The 17,591-nt window shown below is 69.8% G+C and overlaps 1 protein-coding gene across 1 annotated transcript in view; it reads right to left on the reverse strand.

Annotated features, from left to right (window-relative positions):
* NOTCH1 (notch receptor 1) overlaps positions 1 to 17,591 on the reverse strand; it is a 42,545-nt gene that overhangs the window by 3,535 nt on the left and 21,419 nt on the right. Inside the window, exons 6-31 of the mRNA XM_076008450.1 lie at positions 17,345 to 17,578; positions 16,481 to 16,636; positions 16,087 to 16,272; positions 15,615 to 15,728; positions 14,802 to 14,915; positions 14,382 to 14,615; positions 14,162 to 14,272; positions 13,440 to 13,632; positions 12,750 to 12,895; positions 12,399 to 12,512; positions 10,884 to 11,003; positions 10,403 to 10,555; positions 9,601 to 9,829; positions 8,711 to 8,912; positions 7,463 to 7,616; positions 7,191 to 7,375; positions 6,547 to 6,679; positions 6,107 to 6,364; positions 5,911 to 6,023; positions 4,227 to 4,798; positions 3,623 to 4,060; positions 2,634 to 2,782; positions 1,722 to 1,938; positions 1,506 to 1,593; positions 1,253 to 1,418; positions 429 to 724 (exon numbers count right to left, since the gene is read on the reverse strand). Coding sequence (XP_075864565.1) covers positions 429 to 724; positions 1,253 to 1,418; positions 1,506 to 1,593; positions 1,722 to 1,938; positions 2,634 to 2,782; positions 3,623 to 4,060; positions 4,227 to 4,798; positions 5,911 to 6,023; positions 6,107 to 6,364; positions 6,547 to 6,679; positions 7,191 to 7,375; positions 7,463 to 7,616; positions 8,711 to 8,912; positions 9,601 to 9,829; positions 10,403 to 10,555; positions 10,884 to 11,003; positions 12,399 to 12,512; positions 12,750 to 12,895; positions 13,440 to 13,632; positions 14,162 to 14,272; positions 14,382 to 14,615; positions 14,802 to 14,915; positions 15,615 to 15,728; positions 16,087 to 16,272; positions 16,481 to 16,636; positions 17,345 to 17,578 — 5,075 coding nt within the window. The remainder of the gene's footprint in view (positions 1 to 428; positions 725 to 1,252; positions 1,419 to 1,505; positions 1,594 to 1,721; positions 1,939 to 2,633; positions 2,783 to 3,622; positions 4,061 to 4,226; positions 4,799 to 5,910; positions 6,024 to 6,106; positions 6,365 to 6,546; positions 6,680 to 7,190; positions 7,376 to 7,462; positions 7,617 to 8,710; positions 8,913 to 9,600; positions 9,830 to 10,402; positions 10,556 to 10,883; positions 11,004 to 12,398; positions 12,513 to 12,749; positions 12,896 to 13,439; positions 13,633 to 14,161; positions 14,273 to 14,381; positions 14,616 to 14,801; positions 14,916 to 15,614; positions 15,729 to 16,086; positions 16,273 to 16,480; positions 16,637 to 17,344; positions 17,579 to 17,591) is intronic.

The following is a 17,591-nucleotide window of genomic DNA, read 5'->3' on the forward strand; positions in this document are numbered from 1 at the left end:
CGAAACCCCCCTTGACAGGAGCTCCCGGCAGGGCCAGAGCCCCAGGTTTGCAGGCAGCGAGGGGCGGCCCCTAAGCCCTTCTTCTTGCCGCCACGGGCTACGCCGGCGGCCACGGCTGGGAGGGAGGAGCCGGGCGCCGGGACTGGGACCCCGAGACCGGAGCTGTGGTGGGTGGGGGTGGGGGGCCTCCTGCCGGACGCCCTCTGGCCCGGCCTCTGCGAGAAGACCCAGGTGGGCCCACGCCCTCCCCAGCGTGCATCTCTCTGGACTGCGACGGTCCAGGCGTGGGCCCCAGCTGCCCCTGCCCCAGCCGTGCCGGAGGTCAGGTCCCCAGGGCTGCGCAAGCCCAGCTGCTGCCCGGGCCGCCTGGCGCCCCCAGAGGGCAGGGGGCGGGCGCCGTGGCCGGCACACAGGCAGCCGCCACCTACCTGGAAAACACCCTGTGCGTCGGCGGACACGGCTGCGTGCAGCGGCGTGCGCCCCATGTTGTCCTGGATGTTGGCGTCGGCGCTGGCCTCCAGCAGGCGCTTGGCGGCGTCAGAGCGCGAGTAGCGGGCGGCCAGGTGCAGGGCGGTCTCGCCGGTGCGGTCCGTCTGGTTGTGCAGGCTGGCGCCCTGGTAGATGAAGTCCGAGATGACCGCCGGCGCGTCCTCCTCCTCCTCGCTGTTGCCCGTCTCCAGCCCGCCCCCGCTGCAGGAGGCGATCATGAGCGGCGTGAAGCCGTCTGTGGGCAGCACAGGGGCTCGGTCAGGAGGCCGCATCCCGGGCTCGAGCACCGCCCGGCGGCCCTGCACGCACAGTGGGGGCCACCAGAGGCCCCCCCACCCCAAAATTCTAAAGGTCGGAGCCAAGCCCAACCTCGCTGGGGGGCAGCGGAGACCCCCGCGGCTCTGCTTCCTGTCCCGGCAAGATCCCGCACCAAAATGCCTCCCAGAAAGGAGGCAGCGGGAGAAACACGCGGTCAGGAAATCAGCCCCCGGGATGTCCCAGGAGAAGGGCGTGGGGAGAAGGGATTGACTGACAGGCGCAGAGCAGGCCCGGAGCGGCCCCGGGAGGGAGTCGGCAGAGGGTGGGCTGGCTCGGGGCTGGTCTCCACCCGAACAGGGAGCACCTGGGACCGAGCACCCCGCCTGGGGCTTAGGGGAGGACGGCAGGGGGGCCATGGGCTCGGGGAAGCCCAGGCGGCTGGACACTCGTGACCCTGGCTGGACAGTCCTGGCCTCGGGGGCGTGGCGGCGGGCGGCGCCCCTACCCGGCCCGCGGACGTTGACGTCCATGCAGTCAGCGTCGACCTCGCCCTGCGGTGGCGTGGGAGCCATAGCTGACAGGCGCAGGTCGGCCGCGTCCAGGTGCTGCTGGGTCCACTGCCGGTGGTCCGTCTGGTCATCGGGGTCGGGGGGCACGACCGGCTCCTCGAACTGAGGAGCAGAGAGAGCCACCAGGTCAGGCGGGGCTGCGGCGGGCACCCGGCGGGGGGGGGGGTGCTCGGGGCCAGGGGGACTCACCCGGAACTTCCTGGGCTCCAGGTCCTCGTCCCCCCACTCGTTCTGGTTGTCGTCCATGAGGGCCCCGTCCGAGGTGTTCTTCAGGGGCCTGGCAGCAGGGGGCGGAAGCAAGGCTGAGCAGGCTCCCGGGACACCCCCACCCCGGCTGACCCCCGGGGAGCACCCGGGCCGGCCCTATCCCCGGTCCCCCCTGCAGCGGGGGCCGCGCCCACTCACTTGAGGCCCACGGAGTCCTCGCCGAGGGGCTCGCGCCGCTTCTTCTTGCTGGCCTCGGACACCTTGAAGCCCTCGGGGAACCAGAGCTGGCCATGCTGCCGCCGGCGCTTGCGGGACAGCAGCACCCCGCAGCCCACGAAGAAGAGCAGCACAAAGGCGGCTGCGGCCACGTACATGAAGTGCAGCTGCGTGGGCGCGGGCGGCTCCACGGTCTCACCTGCGGGCACAGGGGCCGGCGGCGGGCGCCGGGACATCAGGCGGTGGCGAGGCGGCGGGCCGGCGGCCGGGGGCAGTGGACAGGCTGCGCGGCCGGGCGCCTGCTCACCCGCTCTCCTCCACATCCCGCCCCCCAAAATAAGGTCATTTTCTACGCGCTTAATCAGAATTGCAAACTATCGCTAAATTCTCTCCTGCACCAGCTATCTGGAGACGGCTCTCACTTTTCTCCCCTTTAAGGGAGGAGGATTAGCCAACTTCAAATCGCTGCGCTCGCATTGAGCTGTTAAGACAAAGGATTTAGGGGGATTTTCAAGACACAAACTTCAACACTTCACATGACACCGATCAATTCTTCCCGCTCTGTCTTTTTTTCTTAAAAAAAAAAAAAAAAAGCCCGTAATGATTTTGAAATAATACCCAACAAAGAAAAACCAGGGGGAAGGGGTGGGCAGAGAAAAAGGCTCCCACTCTCTGGCAGATGGGCCTGTCCCCCCCGGGCAGCTTCGCCAGTGAGCGGGAGGGCGTGCCGTCCAGAAAATTCCAGAAAGACACCTCCTGAACTCTGGATGGCAGGACACACGCCTGGGGCTGGCAACGGCGCTAAAACCCGGGGCACCTGTGGGGGACGGGGAGACTCGACCCCGCGAGTGCCTGCTTCCCGGCGCGGGGCTGGGAGCGGGCGGCCACACTCACTCTGCACGGCCTCGATCTTGTAGGGGATGTTGAGGCTGCCCAGGGAGGCGAGCGCGCTCAGGAAGGCGGCCACGTCGGTGGCGCTCTGGAAGCACTGGGAGGACGCCTGGACGCACTGCCGGTTGTCGATCTCCAGGTAGACGATGGACCTGGGAACACACCCGGCAGGGCTGGGACCGGAGGCGCCCTCCCCCCTGCGCCCGCCAGGCGTGCTGCCTGGGGTCTGGTGACAACCGCCCGAGAGGAACAGCCCCCGCGGCCCGATGCACACAGCAGGCGCTCATCACGGACCCTCTCAGGGTGCTCTCCGAGCCCGCACCACCCTCTGGCTCCCTTAGGTGCCGGGAACACCCCTTTCCCTCCGTCCTCTCCCAGGAGCGGAATCTGAACCCGGCCTCCTGGCACAGGCCGCCCCGATGGGCCAGCAAACCTGCCGGGTGAAGGCACACGAGGGCACAGTGGACCACGCGGGACCAGGGACGGCTCGAGGGACAGCTGCACACACGGGCTCACCTTGCCTGTGGTCTCCCGCCCCAGGGACGCCCCCGCTCAGCTCTTCCTCGGTGTCTAAGGCCCAGCCGCGGCCCCCTCCCTGGGACACTCTCCCCTCTTCCCAGTTTCCTCTCCAGCCCAAACAACATGGCAGGTGCGGTCACTGAGCCGCGTTCCCGCCCAGGGCCATCGTCTGCGCAAGGGAGCCCTCGGGCTGCGTCTCTATAGGCTCCTCCCCGGCGCCTGGCGCCCGGCAGAATCTCACACCACCCACTGAGTGAAGACTGGGGATGTGGCCTGTGGGAGGCGGAGCCACGGGGCCACCGGCCTGGCGGGACGGCTGCCCCTGCTCCTCACCTGTGTGGCCCCAAAGTCTGGGGACTGCGTCTCTTTTACCATCAAGTGAGCAGCGTCCCGCCTGCCCCCCCGCGTGGCCGCGAGGATGGGGGGGACATGCGGGAGGCGCAGGGGCGAGGCGGGCAGCAGAGCTCACTCACCCGCGGATGTCCATGGGGTCCAGCTCCCTGCGCCGGCGCACGCCCCCACCGCCGCCGCCGGGCAGCAGCGAGGCGGTCACCTGGCCGAGCAGGGTTCCCGGCGCGGCCCAGCCCTCGGCGGCGGCGCGCTTGATGGGGTGCTTGCGCAGCTCCTCCTCGCGCCCGTAGTAGGGGAAGATCATCTGCTGGCCGAGCGCGTCGCGCTTGAAGACCACGTTGGTGTGCAGCACGCGGCTGAGCTCGCGCAGGAAGTGGAAGGAGCTGTTGCGCAGCTGCTCGGGCGGCATCAGCACCACCACCACCAGCGTGCCGGCCGCCAGCCGCTCGGGCACGTGCTCCGCGCAGTCCAGCCCGTCCCACTCGCACTCGGCGCTGTTGCAGCCCTGGTCGCAGTGCCCGTCGCTGAAATGGTCCTTGCAGTACTGGTCGTACAGGGGGCTGCGGGGCGGCGCACGCTCAGCCTCTTGCGGGGGCCCGGGGGCCGCCGGCACTGCCACCCTGCCGGCCGTGGGGACACCCGCGCTCCCGGGGCTCGACGCCCTGCCAGCGGGGTACGGCGCCCCGCCCCCGCCCCAGGGTGCAGCCCCCGCGCCCCCGGCCTTACTTGCACTGGCCCTCGGCGCGCTGGCAGTCGAAGCCGTCGAAGAGGCAGCCGGCCGAGTTGCACTGGCTGTCGCAGCGGCCGTCGCCGAAGTACTTCCAGCACTGCAGCGCCTGCGTGCAGTTCTTCCAGGGGTCGTCGAAGTTGAGCGAGCAGTCGCCGCCGTCCCAGCCGCAGGCGTGGTTGTTGCAGCGCAGGTTGCACACCTTGTTGCCCGCGTCCTCGCGGCACTCGGGCAGCTCGCAGGCCTCCTCGACCTGCGGCGGCGGGATGTCGCGGCCCGCGCCGCCCCCGAAGCTGTAGTCCAGGATGTGGCACAGCAGCCCGTTGAACTTGGCGGGGCACAGGCAGCGGTAGAAGGGGCTCTCGGGCGTGGGCTCGCAGCTGCCCTGGTTGTAGCAGGGGTTGCTGCTCAGGCAAGGGCTGCTGGCCGGGAACTGGCACTCGGGGCCGGTGAAGGGGCCCAGGCACAGGCAGGTGGGGCTCCTCGGGCCGGAGACGCAGGTGCCGCCGTGCAGGCAGCGCAGGTTGCCGCAGGTGCGCGCGTCGTTCTCGCACGTGGCGCCCTCGAAACCCTGCCAGGGAGGGAAGGTGGGACGTCGGGGAGGGAAGGCGGGGCGTCGGGGAGGGAAGGCGGGGCGTCGGGGAGGGGAGGAGGGAAGGCGGGGCGTCGGGGAGGGGAGGAGGGGAGGAGGGGAGGGAAGGTGGGACGTCGGGGAGGGGAGGAGGGGAGGGGCGTCGGGGAGGGGAGGCGGGGCGTCGGGGAGGGGAGGAGGGGAGAGAAGGCGGGGCGTCGGGGAGGGGAGGAGGGGAGAGAAGGCGGGGCGTCGGGGAGGGGAGGCGGGGAGGGGAGGAGGGGAGAGAAGGCGGGGAGGCGGGGCGGGGAGGCGGGGAGGGGAGGCGGGGAGGGAAGGCGGGGAGGGGAGGAGGGAAGAGAAGGCGGGGCGTCGGGCAGGGAAGGCGGGGAGGGGAGGCGGGCGTCGGGGAGGCGAGGCGGGGCGTCGGGGAGGGGAGGCGGGGCGCCGGGGAGGGGAGGAGGGGAGAGAAGGCGGGTCGTCGGGGAGAGACGGCGGGGCGTCGGGGAGGGGAGGCGGGCCGTCGGGGAGGGCTGCACCCAGTCACCAGCCCCAGCCAGGCCTGGCAGCGCCCCGCGGCCCCCAGGAGAGGGGCTGGCAGCGGACCCTCCTGCAGCAGAACCTTCAAGACACGCCCTCCCGACAGCAGAGGGACCGGGGGCCGCCAGGGGGTCGGGAGCTGGGGCGACGGACACGTGGAGTGGGGGACGCGAGACCGCCCTATGACACGGGTGGTGGGTCCCTGTCATCACGTCAGCCCAAACCCACGGAATCCCAAGGCCACGGGGAGCCCCGGGCAGGGCACGCGCGCACGGTAACTGCAGCGAGGCGCCTCCGCGTGAAGTGTTAAGAGGAGCTCCACGACATTACCGAGGGGAGCCGGGCAGAGCTGCGTCCCGCTCGGTTTTTTTCTGTAAACCTAAAACTGCTCTAAAAAAAATGCACTGAAACTGCAGAAATGGACTCGGGGGGATGATGGCGATGAAGGCCCAGAGGCTCAGCCCCCCGCACCCGTCCCCGCTCGGGCGGCGGCCGAGACCCTCAGGCTGAGCTGCGCCGGGCCGGGGCGTGGGGCCGCCACCTTCAGACCAGGCGCCCGTGGCGGCACCTACCGCAGGGCACCTGCAGATGAACCCGCGGGCGGTGTTGGCGGCCACGGCGCAGGTGCCACCGTTCTGGCAGGGCTTGCCCTTGCAGCCGTTGATGACCGACTCGCAGCGGCGCCCTGTGGGGACAGCGGGCGGTGAGGGGCTCGGCCCGCCCCCATGCCCGCCCTCCCGCCCGGCCCGGCCCAGTCCGCGCACCCACCGGTGTGGCCGGCGCGGCACTCGCAGTGGAAGGCGTTGACGCGCTGCACGCAGTTCTGGGTGCCGCGCGGGTCGCAGGGGTTGGACAGGCACTCGTTGACGTCGCCCTCGCAGCGCTCGCCCACGAAGCCCGGCGGGCAGGCGCAGCTGTAGCCGCCCACCTGGTCCACGCAGGTGCCGTTGTTGAAGCACTTGGGGCTCCGGGATGCGGGGTCCACGGGGGGCTCGCAGTCGTCCACGTTGATCTCGCAGTGCACCCCTGCGGGGGGCCCACACGCGGTGAGCACCGGGACACCCCGGCGCCGGGAAAGGCGGGCGCTCCGCCGCCGCTGAGCCCTAGCGTCCCACCGGACGGCCCCTGCGCCTGCCCTCGGCCCACAGAGCAAAGCGGGGCTTCCTCGGGTCGCCGCCGCCGGCCCCGCCCCCGTGCGGCGTCCTCACCTTGTGTGCCGCGGGGGCAGGAGCACTTGTAGGTGTTGACCAGGTCGATGCAGGTGCCCCCGTTCTGGCAGGGCTGGGACAGGCACTCGTTGATCTCCTCGGAGCAGTTCACGCCGTGGTAGCCGGCCACGCACTGCGCGGGGGACAGAGCGAGGGGCGGAGCAGTGGCTCAGCAGGGGCCGGGCCAGGACACCCCCCACCCACCTCGAAGGCCGGCGGGGCCACACAAGCTGCCCTCGTGTCCCTCACACCTAGTAGCGCTGCAGGGAGACCCCGGCCCAGCAGAGCGTGGGCAGGCCCTCAGCGTGCTGGGTCACTCACTGCCTGTGGTGTGTGCACCAGGGCCTGGCCCCGTCCCATTGGATAGGGCCACAGGGTAGGTGCCAGCTGAGCCCAGACACAATCTGGGATGGGAGATTCCATCCTTCCCAGCATTTCCTCCTCCTTCGGGCTCCCCCATAGGCCACCTCCTCCAGGCAGTCTTCCCTGATTACCCTGGCCCTCCCTTAATGCAGCTAAAAGGTGCGTAAGTCTATTGGGTCCAGTGTTCTCTGTGGTGCCACCTCCCGGTCCGGGGCCTGGTGTGCAGGGACACACATGCCACATGCCCCCCCCCGGCCCCTCAGCCCAGGACAGGCCCCCACCTTGCAGGAGTAGCCGCCCAGGTAGTCTGTGCAGGTGGCGCCGTTCTGGCAGGGGCTGGGCAGGCACTCGTCCACCAGGTCCTCGCAGTAGCTGCCCGTGTAGCCCGCCTGGCAGCGGCAGTGGTGCGTGTTGCCCGCGTTCACACAGAGCCCCCCGTGCTGGCACAGGTGGGTGACGTCAACACCTGGGGAGGCCGAGGCGGGAGGCAGGTGAGGCCGGGACCAGGCGGGGCCGGCGAGGCCGGGAGCAGGGCGGAGGCGCAGCCGGTTACCTCGCTGCTGCGCGGCGACCTCGCAGGAGACGCTGGGCACGTCGCAGTAGAGGCCGGTCCAGCCGCTGGGGCACTCGCAGCGGTACAGCGTGTGGGTCTGCCAGCACTTGCCGCCGTTCTTGCAGGGCGCAGAGTCGCACCAGCGCACCAGGTTCTGGGGACAGGCCGGGGTCACGGGCGGGCCCCCCACCCAACAGCTCCCACCCGGCAGAACCCTCACGCCCAACGGGGGCGCGACCCCATTCTCCAGAAAGGAAAACCGAGGCTCAGGGACTCCCCAGCTGTCCCTGCTACACTGAGCCAACCAGGGCTGGCGTCCCTCCTGCTCAGGACCCTCGGCAAACCCAGAGCACCAGGCCCTTCGACAGAAGCTCTGTTCACAAATAAGCTCTCTTTTGAAGCTTTTTTTTTTCTTTTCTTTTTTTGAGACAGAGTCTCACTGTGTTGCCCAGGCTAGAGTGAGTGCCGTGGCGTCAGCCTAGCTCACAGCAACCTCACACTCCTGGGCTCAAGTGATCCTCCTGCCTCAGCCTCCCGAGTAGCTGGGACTACAGCTGCCACCATGCCCGGCTAATTTTTTCTATATGTATTAGTTAGCCAATTAATTTCTTTCTATTTATAGTAGAGACAGGGTCTCGCTCTTGCTCAGGCTAGTTTCACACTCCTGACCTCAAGCAATCCTCCCGCCTCGGCCTCCTGAGTAGCTGGGACTACAGGCATGCGCCACCATGCCCCGCTAATTTTTACTATGTATTCTTAGTTGGCCAATTAATTTCTTTCTATTTTTTTTTAGTAGAGACGGGGTCTCGCTCTTGCTCAAGCTAGTCTTGAACTCCTGACACCTTGAGCGATCCTCCCGCCTCGGTCTCCCAGAGTGCTAGGAACACAGGCGTGAGCCACCGCGCCTGGCCTGAAGCTTTTTACAATTGATGTTTCACATGGAAATCTTCAACGAGAACGAGCATTTAACGCTTGTGCCTATTTTCTGTAAAAGCACTGATTTCAGCCACTGTCCCCCAGGTTACCCTGCCCTGGCGCCACGAGCCGTGGCTGAGCTGAGGCTGCTCAGCTCTGCTGCAGGAACCGACCCCCGCGGAGCCCGAGGTTCTCTTCCCTCCCTGCACTCAGGAGCGGCGGGGCGGGGCAGCCCCGGGTGACACCATGGGGGCCCGCTGTTCCCGCCCACCAAGCGCAGGCACCTGCCTCGGCCGGCCACCTCCCACCGCGCCCCTGCAGCCGCCCGCTCACCTGGCAGTTGAGTCCCGTGTAGCCCTGGGGGCAGGTGCACTTGTAGGAGCCACAGCTGTCCTGGCAGGTGCCGCCGTGCAGGCAGGGCCGCGAGTCACACTCGTTGATGTCATGCTGGCAGTAGCTGCCCGTGAAGCCGGGCGGACACAGGCAGGTGAAGGAGTTGATGCCGTCCACGCAGGTGCCGCCATTGAAGCAGGAGCTGCAGGCAGGCGGGCGGCAGGGGGAGGTGAGAAGGGGCCGGTGGGTCCCGGCCTGGGCAGGGCAGGCTGGGCAGGTCCCGGCCTGGGCAGGCTCCACCATGCCCGCACCTCCCCTTCCACTGAGGCCAAGCGACCTCACAGCGGGACAGGCCAGGGAGGCCGGTGGGAGCCTCAGGGGCCACATCACACCTCCTCTCTCTGCCCTCTTTGTAACTCGTGCTGAGACCGGCTTTGCAACGCATACATACGGGTATGCAGTGGATAAAGTAAAAACGAGGGAGAAACCAGAACTGCACAACTGACGCGGGAGATAATCACGTCAGAAACCAGGGATGAGGCTGACATTTAACACCGAGCTTCCTGGCAACCAGTGCAAAAAGGGAAACAAGAAGGGTTACAGAGTTCTTTCTGCCTGACAGAAAGAGGCACACCGGTTCTTCAGGACAAACTACCCAGGTTCCTGGTTCTAGTCACCCGAGGTCACAACGGCCCTTTTAGGAGAGACGCCGAGATACAATGAACAACATCTGGACCCAACCCAACTGGCGCTCAGTGCCGACGGGGCCCGGGCGGACACCTGCTCGGTGTGCCAGGTTGCCACGAACCGTGCGGGCCCTGCAGCCCGTTTCCCTCCTTCCCTCCTCGCCTCTGCCCGAGGCGGGGCCCCACCGCGGCGCCCCCACGGACCTCTCCGTGCAGTCGGGCGTGTTGTTCTCGCAGTGGATGCCGCTGAAGCCCGTGGGGCAGGTGCAGGTGTAGCTGTCCACGCAGTCGGTGCAGTTGGCGCCGTTGCGGCAGGGGCTGCTGGCGCACTCGTTGATGTCCTCCTCGCAGAAGGCGCCCTGGAAGCCGGGCAGGCAGGCGCAGAAGGCCGCGTTGACGCCGTCCGTGCAGGAGCCGCCGTTGTGGCACGGGTCTGGGCGGGGCGAGAGGGAGGGCTGGGGGTGGGCGGCACGGCCGGAGTGACCGCTGGGGAGCCCCTGCGCCGGGGGCCCGCCCCGTTCTTCCTCTCGCACACACGGGGTCCGCGCTCCCCGCACGCTCCCAACCCCGGGCAGCTGACGACTCTGCGGGCCGGGTGACAGTTCTCGCCCCCGCACGCTGGGTGACACCGGGCGAGACCCTCAGCATCCTGCGCCCCAGGGGGTGCCAGCGCCGGGCTGGAGCGCGGGCAGGCGCCGCAGGAGGAGCTCTTGCTGCCTCTGCCCCGGCCTCCCGGCGGGCAGGTGCTGGCCTGGCTGACCCGGAGCCTTCCGGAAGCCCCTCAGCCGGGGTGCGAGGCCTGCACTGGGGCTCAGTGAGCAGCAGCCCCTCCGCGGCACGTGCCTGCCTGGGCTCCCTCCCGGCCACCCGCAGGGGGACCCAGCCGAGGCCCTGGCCTCTCCGGGGCCCCGGTGGCCGCACCCCCGCGCCGAGCCCGCCTGGAGCCCACCGGGAGACGGAGGCCCAAGAGCGCCTCGGCGGCGGCCGGGGCCACCCAGCCACTCACTGGGCTGGCAGTCGTCCACGTCAGTCTCGCAGTTGCGCCCGGCGTAGCCCGCCTGGCAGTGGCAGCGGTAGCTGCCGTCCGTGTTCAGGCAGGACGCGCCGTGCTGGCACGGGCTCTTCACGCACTCGTTGACGTCGATCTCGCACGTCTGCCCTGCAGGGGGAGGAGGCCGGTCAGTCGCCCGCAGCCTCCACCCTGCAGGGAGGCCTGTGCCCGGCCTGGCCGTCCGCCTGCAGCGCCTCCCCCGGACCCCCGAGGGCGGGTCTCTCTGGCCCCGGGACCAGCCTCTGTCCTCTAATTTTGGACTCAGCTTGCAGGAACTCAGGAAGTCAAGGGCGCTCCAAGGTCTAGTCCTGATTCTAGAGCTCCTATGACAAGGGGCTCCTCACCACCCACTTGCTCGCTTCCAAAGACGGGGAACTCACGCCCTCCTGCCCTCTCCACACCCCATCCCAACGTCTCCCTGGCCGGCCGGCCTCACCTTGCCAGCCCACGGGGCAGATGCAGGAGAAGCTCTCGAAGTCCTTGGACTCCTGGCACTGCCCGCTGTTCTTGCAGGGGCTGGGGGCACACGGGGCCAGGACCACCTCGCAGGTGGCTCCTGTGGGCCAGAGAGACACACGGTGAAACTCACGGAGCCTCAGCCCCGGGGAAGTCCCTGGATGGAAGCCACTGGGACCCCGAGTGAGCTCTGGGCTGAGCCGGGACCCCACCTGGGGGCTCAGCGAGCACAACGCAGACGGGGACACTGGGGACTCCCACTGGACGATGCCTCTCTGAGCAGCCGGCCCCTCTCTCCCCCGTGGGCGGCGGGGCGCGGCCTGGGCCTCACCCACCAGCAGCGCCCGGGAACGTGGACGGGGCTGGGACAGGCAGCCGCAGCCTGGCAGACTCCGCGACGCCGCGGGGACCCTGGGCCCAGGCAGCGAGTGCCGTCATGGCGTCCAACGCACACAGGCCGTGACGAGGGGCAGGCCGGGCACGCCCTGCTCTGAGGGGCCCGCACCAGCCTCGGCCCCAGCCCGCCTATGCGTCGGGGCGTCGGGACCCCCGGGACAACACGGAGCGCCTAGAGAGCGCGTATGGGAACCGTGTGCGCACGGGTGGCTTCCCCCGCGCAACCCCGCAGCCGCTTCCTGTTTACCGCGGCGGGCGCTGCCCCCGGGCAAGCGCGGAAGCGCTATCGTCCCCTCCGCCCGTTATCTCCCGGGCCTGCTGCTGCGACGTTCCAGGCCCTTTCCTCCTGCCGGTTTCCACGGGGACCGGGCAGGCAGGAACCCGGCCAGAGTTTCCGACAATTGTGCGAGGCCGGCAGGAAGCGGCAGGCAGGAAGCGCCCCGGCCGCCCCTCCCGCCACCCCGATAGCAGGTCCGAGCGGCCCACGGGCGCCCCAGGCCACGAGGGAGTGTCCTCCCAGCGCGGAGAGAAAAGCCAGGTCCCCAAACTCCGGTGGAGAAAGCACCAGCCCCCTCCGGCCAGTGTCGTGGGAACAGGCGGGGCCCCGCCCTGCTGCCCGGCCAGGGCGCCTGGGGCCCCTCGCTGGTGCTGGCCGGCCCTGCCTGGGGACAGCACCCTCCGCCCGCCCCCAGGGGAGCCCAGGCCCAGGCGGCCATGGACTTCCATTTGTCTTTTCTACAGAGGGGCCGTTTCCCGCGATTCCCTCGGCCGGGGGCTGGGCAGTGCCCCCGGGAAACGCCCCCGCCCCCACCCGGCCCAACAGAGGGCTCCTTGTTCCCGCACACAAAGGGCCGCCATCAAAGGGATCCCTCGGCTGGCTGGCGGGGGCGGGGGTGGGGGACAGCCCGGCCCCCAGAGGCCCCCAGCGGAGTGGACTCGAGGCCAGGAAGGCAGCTGCCCGGCCGGGCTCCTGGCGGGCCCACCTCCCGCTCGCCAGGCGGGATATTCGGGGCACGCTCATGCTGAAACTTCCCTCCAGGCACCTGCACCTTCGCTGACCTGGCACCCCCAGCCCCCGCAGCATGGCGGCGGCGCCCACCTGTGTAGGGCAGCGGGCAGTTGCACCTGTAGCCGGCCACGCCGTCGATGCAGGCACCCTGGTTCAGGCAGGGGTTGGACGCGCACTCGTTGATGTTGGTCTGGCAGTTGGGGCCTGCGGGGAGGGCTTGGCCGTCAGCACGTCCGGCACCCCGGCCCCCGCCGGCCCCTCCGCAGCCCTCCCGCTCTCCCGGAGGAGGACGCCCGGCCCGGGCCCGAGGCCAACAGTTCTCCCTGCCGCGGGCAGCAGCACCTGTCCCGGGGAAGGAGGCGCCATGGCTGGGCCCGTGTCCCCACCCTGGGCCTTGCGCTTGCCCCCCGCGGCGGGGCGCAGGGACACGGGGCCGCTCACCGCTGAAGCCCTCCCGGCAGGCGCACACGTAGCCGCTGGTCATGTCCCTGCAGGTCCCGCCGTTGACGCAAGGGTTGGACTCGCACTCGTCGTTGTTGACGTCGCAGCTGGCCCCGCTCCACCCGGGGTCGCAGTCACACTTGTACCTGGAAGGGGGCCGCCCGCGGGTCAGCTGGGGCCCGGGGCCCGGCCGCCCCTGGCTCTGGCCGGCTCGTGGTCTGGCAGAGGAGCCCGCCCACCTGGATGCTCAGGGTCCTTCGGGGCGGGGGCAGGCACAGCCGCCTGGCCCAGACCGCGGCCAAAGCGGCTGCACGGGATTTGGGGCCGCGCCTGGGGCCGCAGAGCGTCAGCGACCAGGGCCCTTCCGCGGCTCCATCGCTTCCAGGCCCTGGACACACTCGGACCCTCCGCGCAGAGGGAGAGCGAGGGCGGGGGTGGGGGCCCTGCTAGCCGACACGGCCCCTTCCAGGCAGAGGAGGGCCGGGCTCTCGAGGGGCATCAGGCACTCACGGCTGTGACCCCACAGACGTGCACTTCCGGGATCACACCAGGCCTGGCACACGGGACACACGGTCCCGGCTGCTGCAGGGCCCAGGCACCAGGCCTGCCCCGGGCTCTGGCCTGCCCTCCCCCCTCCCGGCGGCAAAGCCCAGGGCTCGGCACCAAGGGGTGGCTGCACCCGCCCCATACCCGTTGAGGCTGTCCCGGCAGGCCCCGTGCACACAGGGGTTGCTGTTGCACTCGTTGACCTCGGACAGGCAGGTGGGGTCGTGGTAGCCCTCGGGGCAGCGGCAGGTGAAGCCGTTGACGCCGTCCTCGCAGGTGCCGCCGTTGTGGCAGGGGTTGCCCGCGCACTCGTCGATGTTGACGTTGCACACGCTCCCTGCGGGGGGGGGGGGGGGGGGGAGGCAGGGGAGGCTGCTCAGCACGACGCCTGGGGCCGACCCCCAGAGGTGCCCGGGGTCTCAGGCAGGCAGACTGCCACTAACAGGAGCCTCAGTTTCCCTAGCTGTTAAACCAGGACGATAGCCCTTCTCCCTGGGCCTTTCTGAGACGTCACGAACTGCCTTACAGGCGACCGTGGACCGCAGGACTGCAGTGCCGGCCAGCCCCCAACGGTGACGCACACTTGCTAAGGCATCCCCCCAGGAGCCCCCCGGGGCTGCTGCTGCCCCCGCCAGTGCAGATCCAAAGCCCAGAGAGGGCGGATGAGCAGCAGAGGCTGCCGTGAGGCACACCCAGGGCCAGGCCTCAGGACCTGCCGGGCCACCGTGCCCGGCGCGGCCAAGGCCACCGACCTCTGACCAGGGATGAGGGTGTGTGGGGTCCATCTTGGCGCTGGCCAGACCTGGGGCACAGTCCCCGACCTTGAACTTGGCCCGCACCACTGCCCGCTCCTGCCCGGGCCGCACCTGTGTAGCCAGGGTCGCAGACACACTCGTAGCCGTCGATCTTGTCCAGGCAGGTGCCCGCCTCGCAGGGGCTGCTGGCGCAGTCGTCCAGGTTGATCTCGCAGTTGGGGCCTGGGGGGCAGGCGAGGGGGTGCACGGCGTCAGCTCTACCCACCACCTGCCCCCTCTACCCACCACCCACCCTCCCTCCCGCCAGCCGCCAGCCCGAGCAGCCAGCCACCTGTGGTCCCCTTGAGGCAGAAGCACAGGTAGGAGTTGTCGCGGTCCTGGCAGGTGCCGCCGTGGCGGCAGGGCTGGCTGTAGCACTCGTTGACGTTGGTCTCGCAGTGGTGGCCCGTGTAGCCGGGCCGGCACAGGCAGGTGAAGGTGGCGACGCCGTCCTTGCAGGAGCCGTAGTGACAGGGGTCGGGGTCGCACTCGTCTATGTCCACCTCGCAGTGGGTCCCCGTGTAGCCTGGGGCGCGGGGAGGCGGGCGCGGGGGTCTCAGAGCCGGCCGCGCCCGGGAAACCCCCAGCTAGACCCGGGGTCCCCTGTGCCCCACGGCCCTGCGCACCTCTCCTCGCGAGGCGCTCCCAACCCCCACCCGGGTCCGAGCTGCGCCACGCTCGCGCCGGGCTCCCGCCCGCCTCCTTCCCGCACCTTCCGCGCACACGCAGGCGTAGGTGTTGGGCCCGTCCAGGCACTTGGCGCCGTTCCGACAGGGGGTGCTCGCACACTCGTCCACGTCGTACTGGCACAGGTGCCCGGTGAAGCCTGCGGCCAGGCAGGGTGGTCACGCGTGGCAGTGCCACGGCCTCTCGGGGACCCCCGCCAGACACGCGCAGCCGGCCCGCCGGGCTCCCGGGGTGCCTCGGCCAATGCCAGGCTCTCGCTCACTCTGCCCCTCCAGCCACGGCCCTCCACGGGCACGGCCAGGCGGGCCACGCCCCTCCGCCCACGGCAGGGCCGCCCACACCAGCCACACTGCCACGGCCACGGCGTGTCGGGCTGTGAACGGCCCTGCTCCTGGTGTCGGGGCTGGCACCCGGGACCGAGGGAGACACCTGCCCCCGGGACTCCCAAGGTCACCATGTGCGACCGTCTGCTCCTGGGTCTCTGTCTCCCGTGGCTGGTGGCTGGCATGCCACAGGGTGGGGGCGGGGAGGGCAGAGCACGTGGCCTCCTTCCACCTGGAGCCCCAGCTAGGCCCTGCGGGGTCTGGGCACACACTGCAGGCTCCCGGTGCCCCTCTTTCCAGACTGGAGATGCCACGCCCACCCCTCACCCGGGAAGAGTCCCTGGCCCTTGGCAGGCCCTGCCAGCCTGGCCACCCTTTGGGGGGGCCTGAAAACACCCCCCCACTCATGAGCCGAAACCCTCGCTCTCCTGGCAGCCGACACCCCCCCCAACCCAGCACCCCTCAGGGAGCGTGGGGCTCCTCCCGCCGGACCCGGCCCGCCCGCGGGGCCTCACCCGTGGGACACTGGCACTGGAACTCGTTGATCTTGTCCAGGCAGCGGCCACCGTGCAGGCAGGGGCTGCTGGCGCACTCGTCCGTGTTGAGCTCGCAGTGCACGCCCTCGTAGCCTGGGGGGGCGGGCAGTGAGCACACGCACCGCCACGGGCACCCAGGGCGCAGCTGGGGATGGGCACAGACACCGCCCTGCCTCCAGCCCACTGGGCGCCATCCACACCATCCCCTGTGGCCCCCCGCGGGTCCACCTGCCCAGCTCCAGTTCTGAATTCTGCTGAGCCCTGTGGGCCTGGCCTCGGCTTCCCTAGATGCCCCAAGGAAGCCATGGCCTCAGCAGGCACAGAGGCTGGGGGAAGAGGAGACATGGCCGGGGGTTCTCCCAGGGGCTGCCCCTCTGAGGCTGCCCAGCCCTGACTCAGTTTCCCCACTCCCCGCTCCCCGGCCCAGGCAGGAGGGGCAGCCCCCGCGTACCCGGCATGCAGATGCACTGGAACTCCCCGATCTGGTCCAGGCAGGTGGCGTCATTCTGGCACGGGTTCGAGACGCACTCGTTGACGTCGATCTCACAGCGGGGGCCGGCGTAGCCCTGCAGACACTGGCACTCGAAGGAGCCCAGCGTGTTGATGCACTTGCCCGCGTGCTCGCAGGGGTTGGCGCCTGCAGGGAGCACGGGTGAGGGGCCGCTCCAGGTCCCCCCACCCCCGGCGTCCGGAACGCCCGAGCGCGCCTCCACCCAGGCCGGGTCCTCCAGGGCAGGGTCACGACCCGCCCCCAAGCGGGTGGGCAGCAGACGTCAGGCTCCCACCCCAGCCGCCCTCGGGGCCAGGCTGCACGCCCCACCCTCTGCCCCCTCACCCACCCCTACCCAGCGAGCACTCGTCCACGTCCTGGCTGCAGGCCGGGCCCGTGTAGCCCGAGGGGCAGGTGCAGATGGCCTTGCCGTTGACGGGGTTGGTGTCGCAGTTGGAGCCCTCGTTGCAGGGGTTGCTGATGCAGGCGTCGTTCAGGTGGCACAGCAGGCCTGGCGGGGGGCGGCCGTCAGCGGGCGCTGCCTCCGGGGCCTGGGCCTGGCAAGGGCCTGCCCCAGCCACACTCCGACCCCAGCTCCACACCCCGGAGGAGCCTCCACCACGACCCCGTTCAGTGTCCCGTGATACTGGGCTACATGGCAGCTTTTTTTTTTTCCTTGTATAGCACGTGAATATCTAATAAAGTTAAAAATAGCTCCAAGAAAAGATCGTTTACAACAACGAAAAGTACTCTCGTGTCTAGGAATTACTTTCGGTTTGTAGATGAGGTTTTCAGAAAACTCTGAGACACAACATCCCACAAGCCCCGTCTCTGTGCTCCAGCGCTCTCTCAGAATAAACAGAAGGTATATTGAAAACCCACATAAAAACCCTACTAGCCACATAAGGCCAGGCCGCCCCACTGGGGCAGGGCAGCCACAGACGCCCCATCTTAGAGGGGCCGGCACTGGACTGGGAGACCCCCAAGCTGGGAGACGTGGGACCCGGGAGGGCCTGGGGGGCCGGGACGCGGTGGGCCCTCCCCGGCCTCAGACGGTGCAGAGCCTCGGCCCCCAGCCTCCCTGTGGGACCCCAGCCCTGCCCAGTCCGGAAAGGTGCTCTCGGGCCGTCCTGGGGTGCCGAGGAGCTGCGGCCCACGTCTGAGGAGGTGGCGCGGGTCCCCCCCCACCCGCCTCCCCGCCGGGCCCGTGCGCCCTCACCGGTGCGGCCGTGGGGGCACTCGCAGTAGAAGGAGGCCACGCGGTCGTGGCAGGTGGCCCCGTGGAAGCAGGCGGCACTGGCGCAGTCGTCGATGTTCTCGCTGCAGTCCTCCCCGGTCCAGCCGTTGACGCACACGCAGCTGTAGCTGCCGTGGGTGTTGTGGCAGGTCCCGCCGTTCTGGCAGGCGTTGGGCATGAGCTGGCACTCGTCCACGTCCTCCGTGCAGTACTGACCTGCGGGGGGGGA

The sequence above is a fragment of the Microcebus murinus genome, chromosome 12 (assembly GCF_040939455.1).
Source record: "Microcebus murinus isolate Inina chromosome 12, M.murinus_Inina_mat1.0, whole genome shotgun sequence".
In the NCBI taxonomy this organism is placed as follows: domain Eukaryota; kingdom Metazoa; phylum Chordata; class Mammalia; order Primates; family Cheirogaleidae; genus Microcebus; species Microcebus murinus.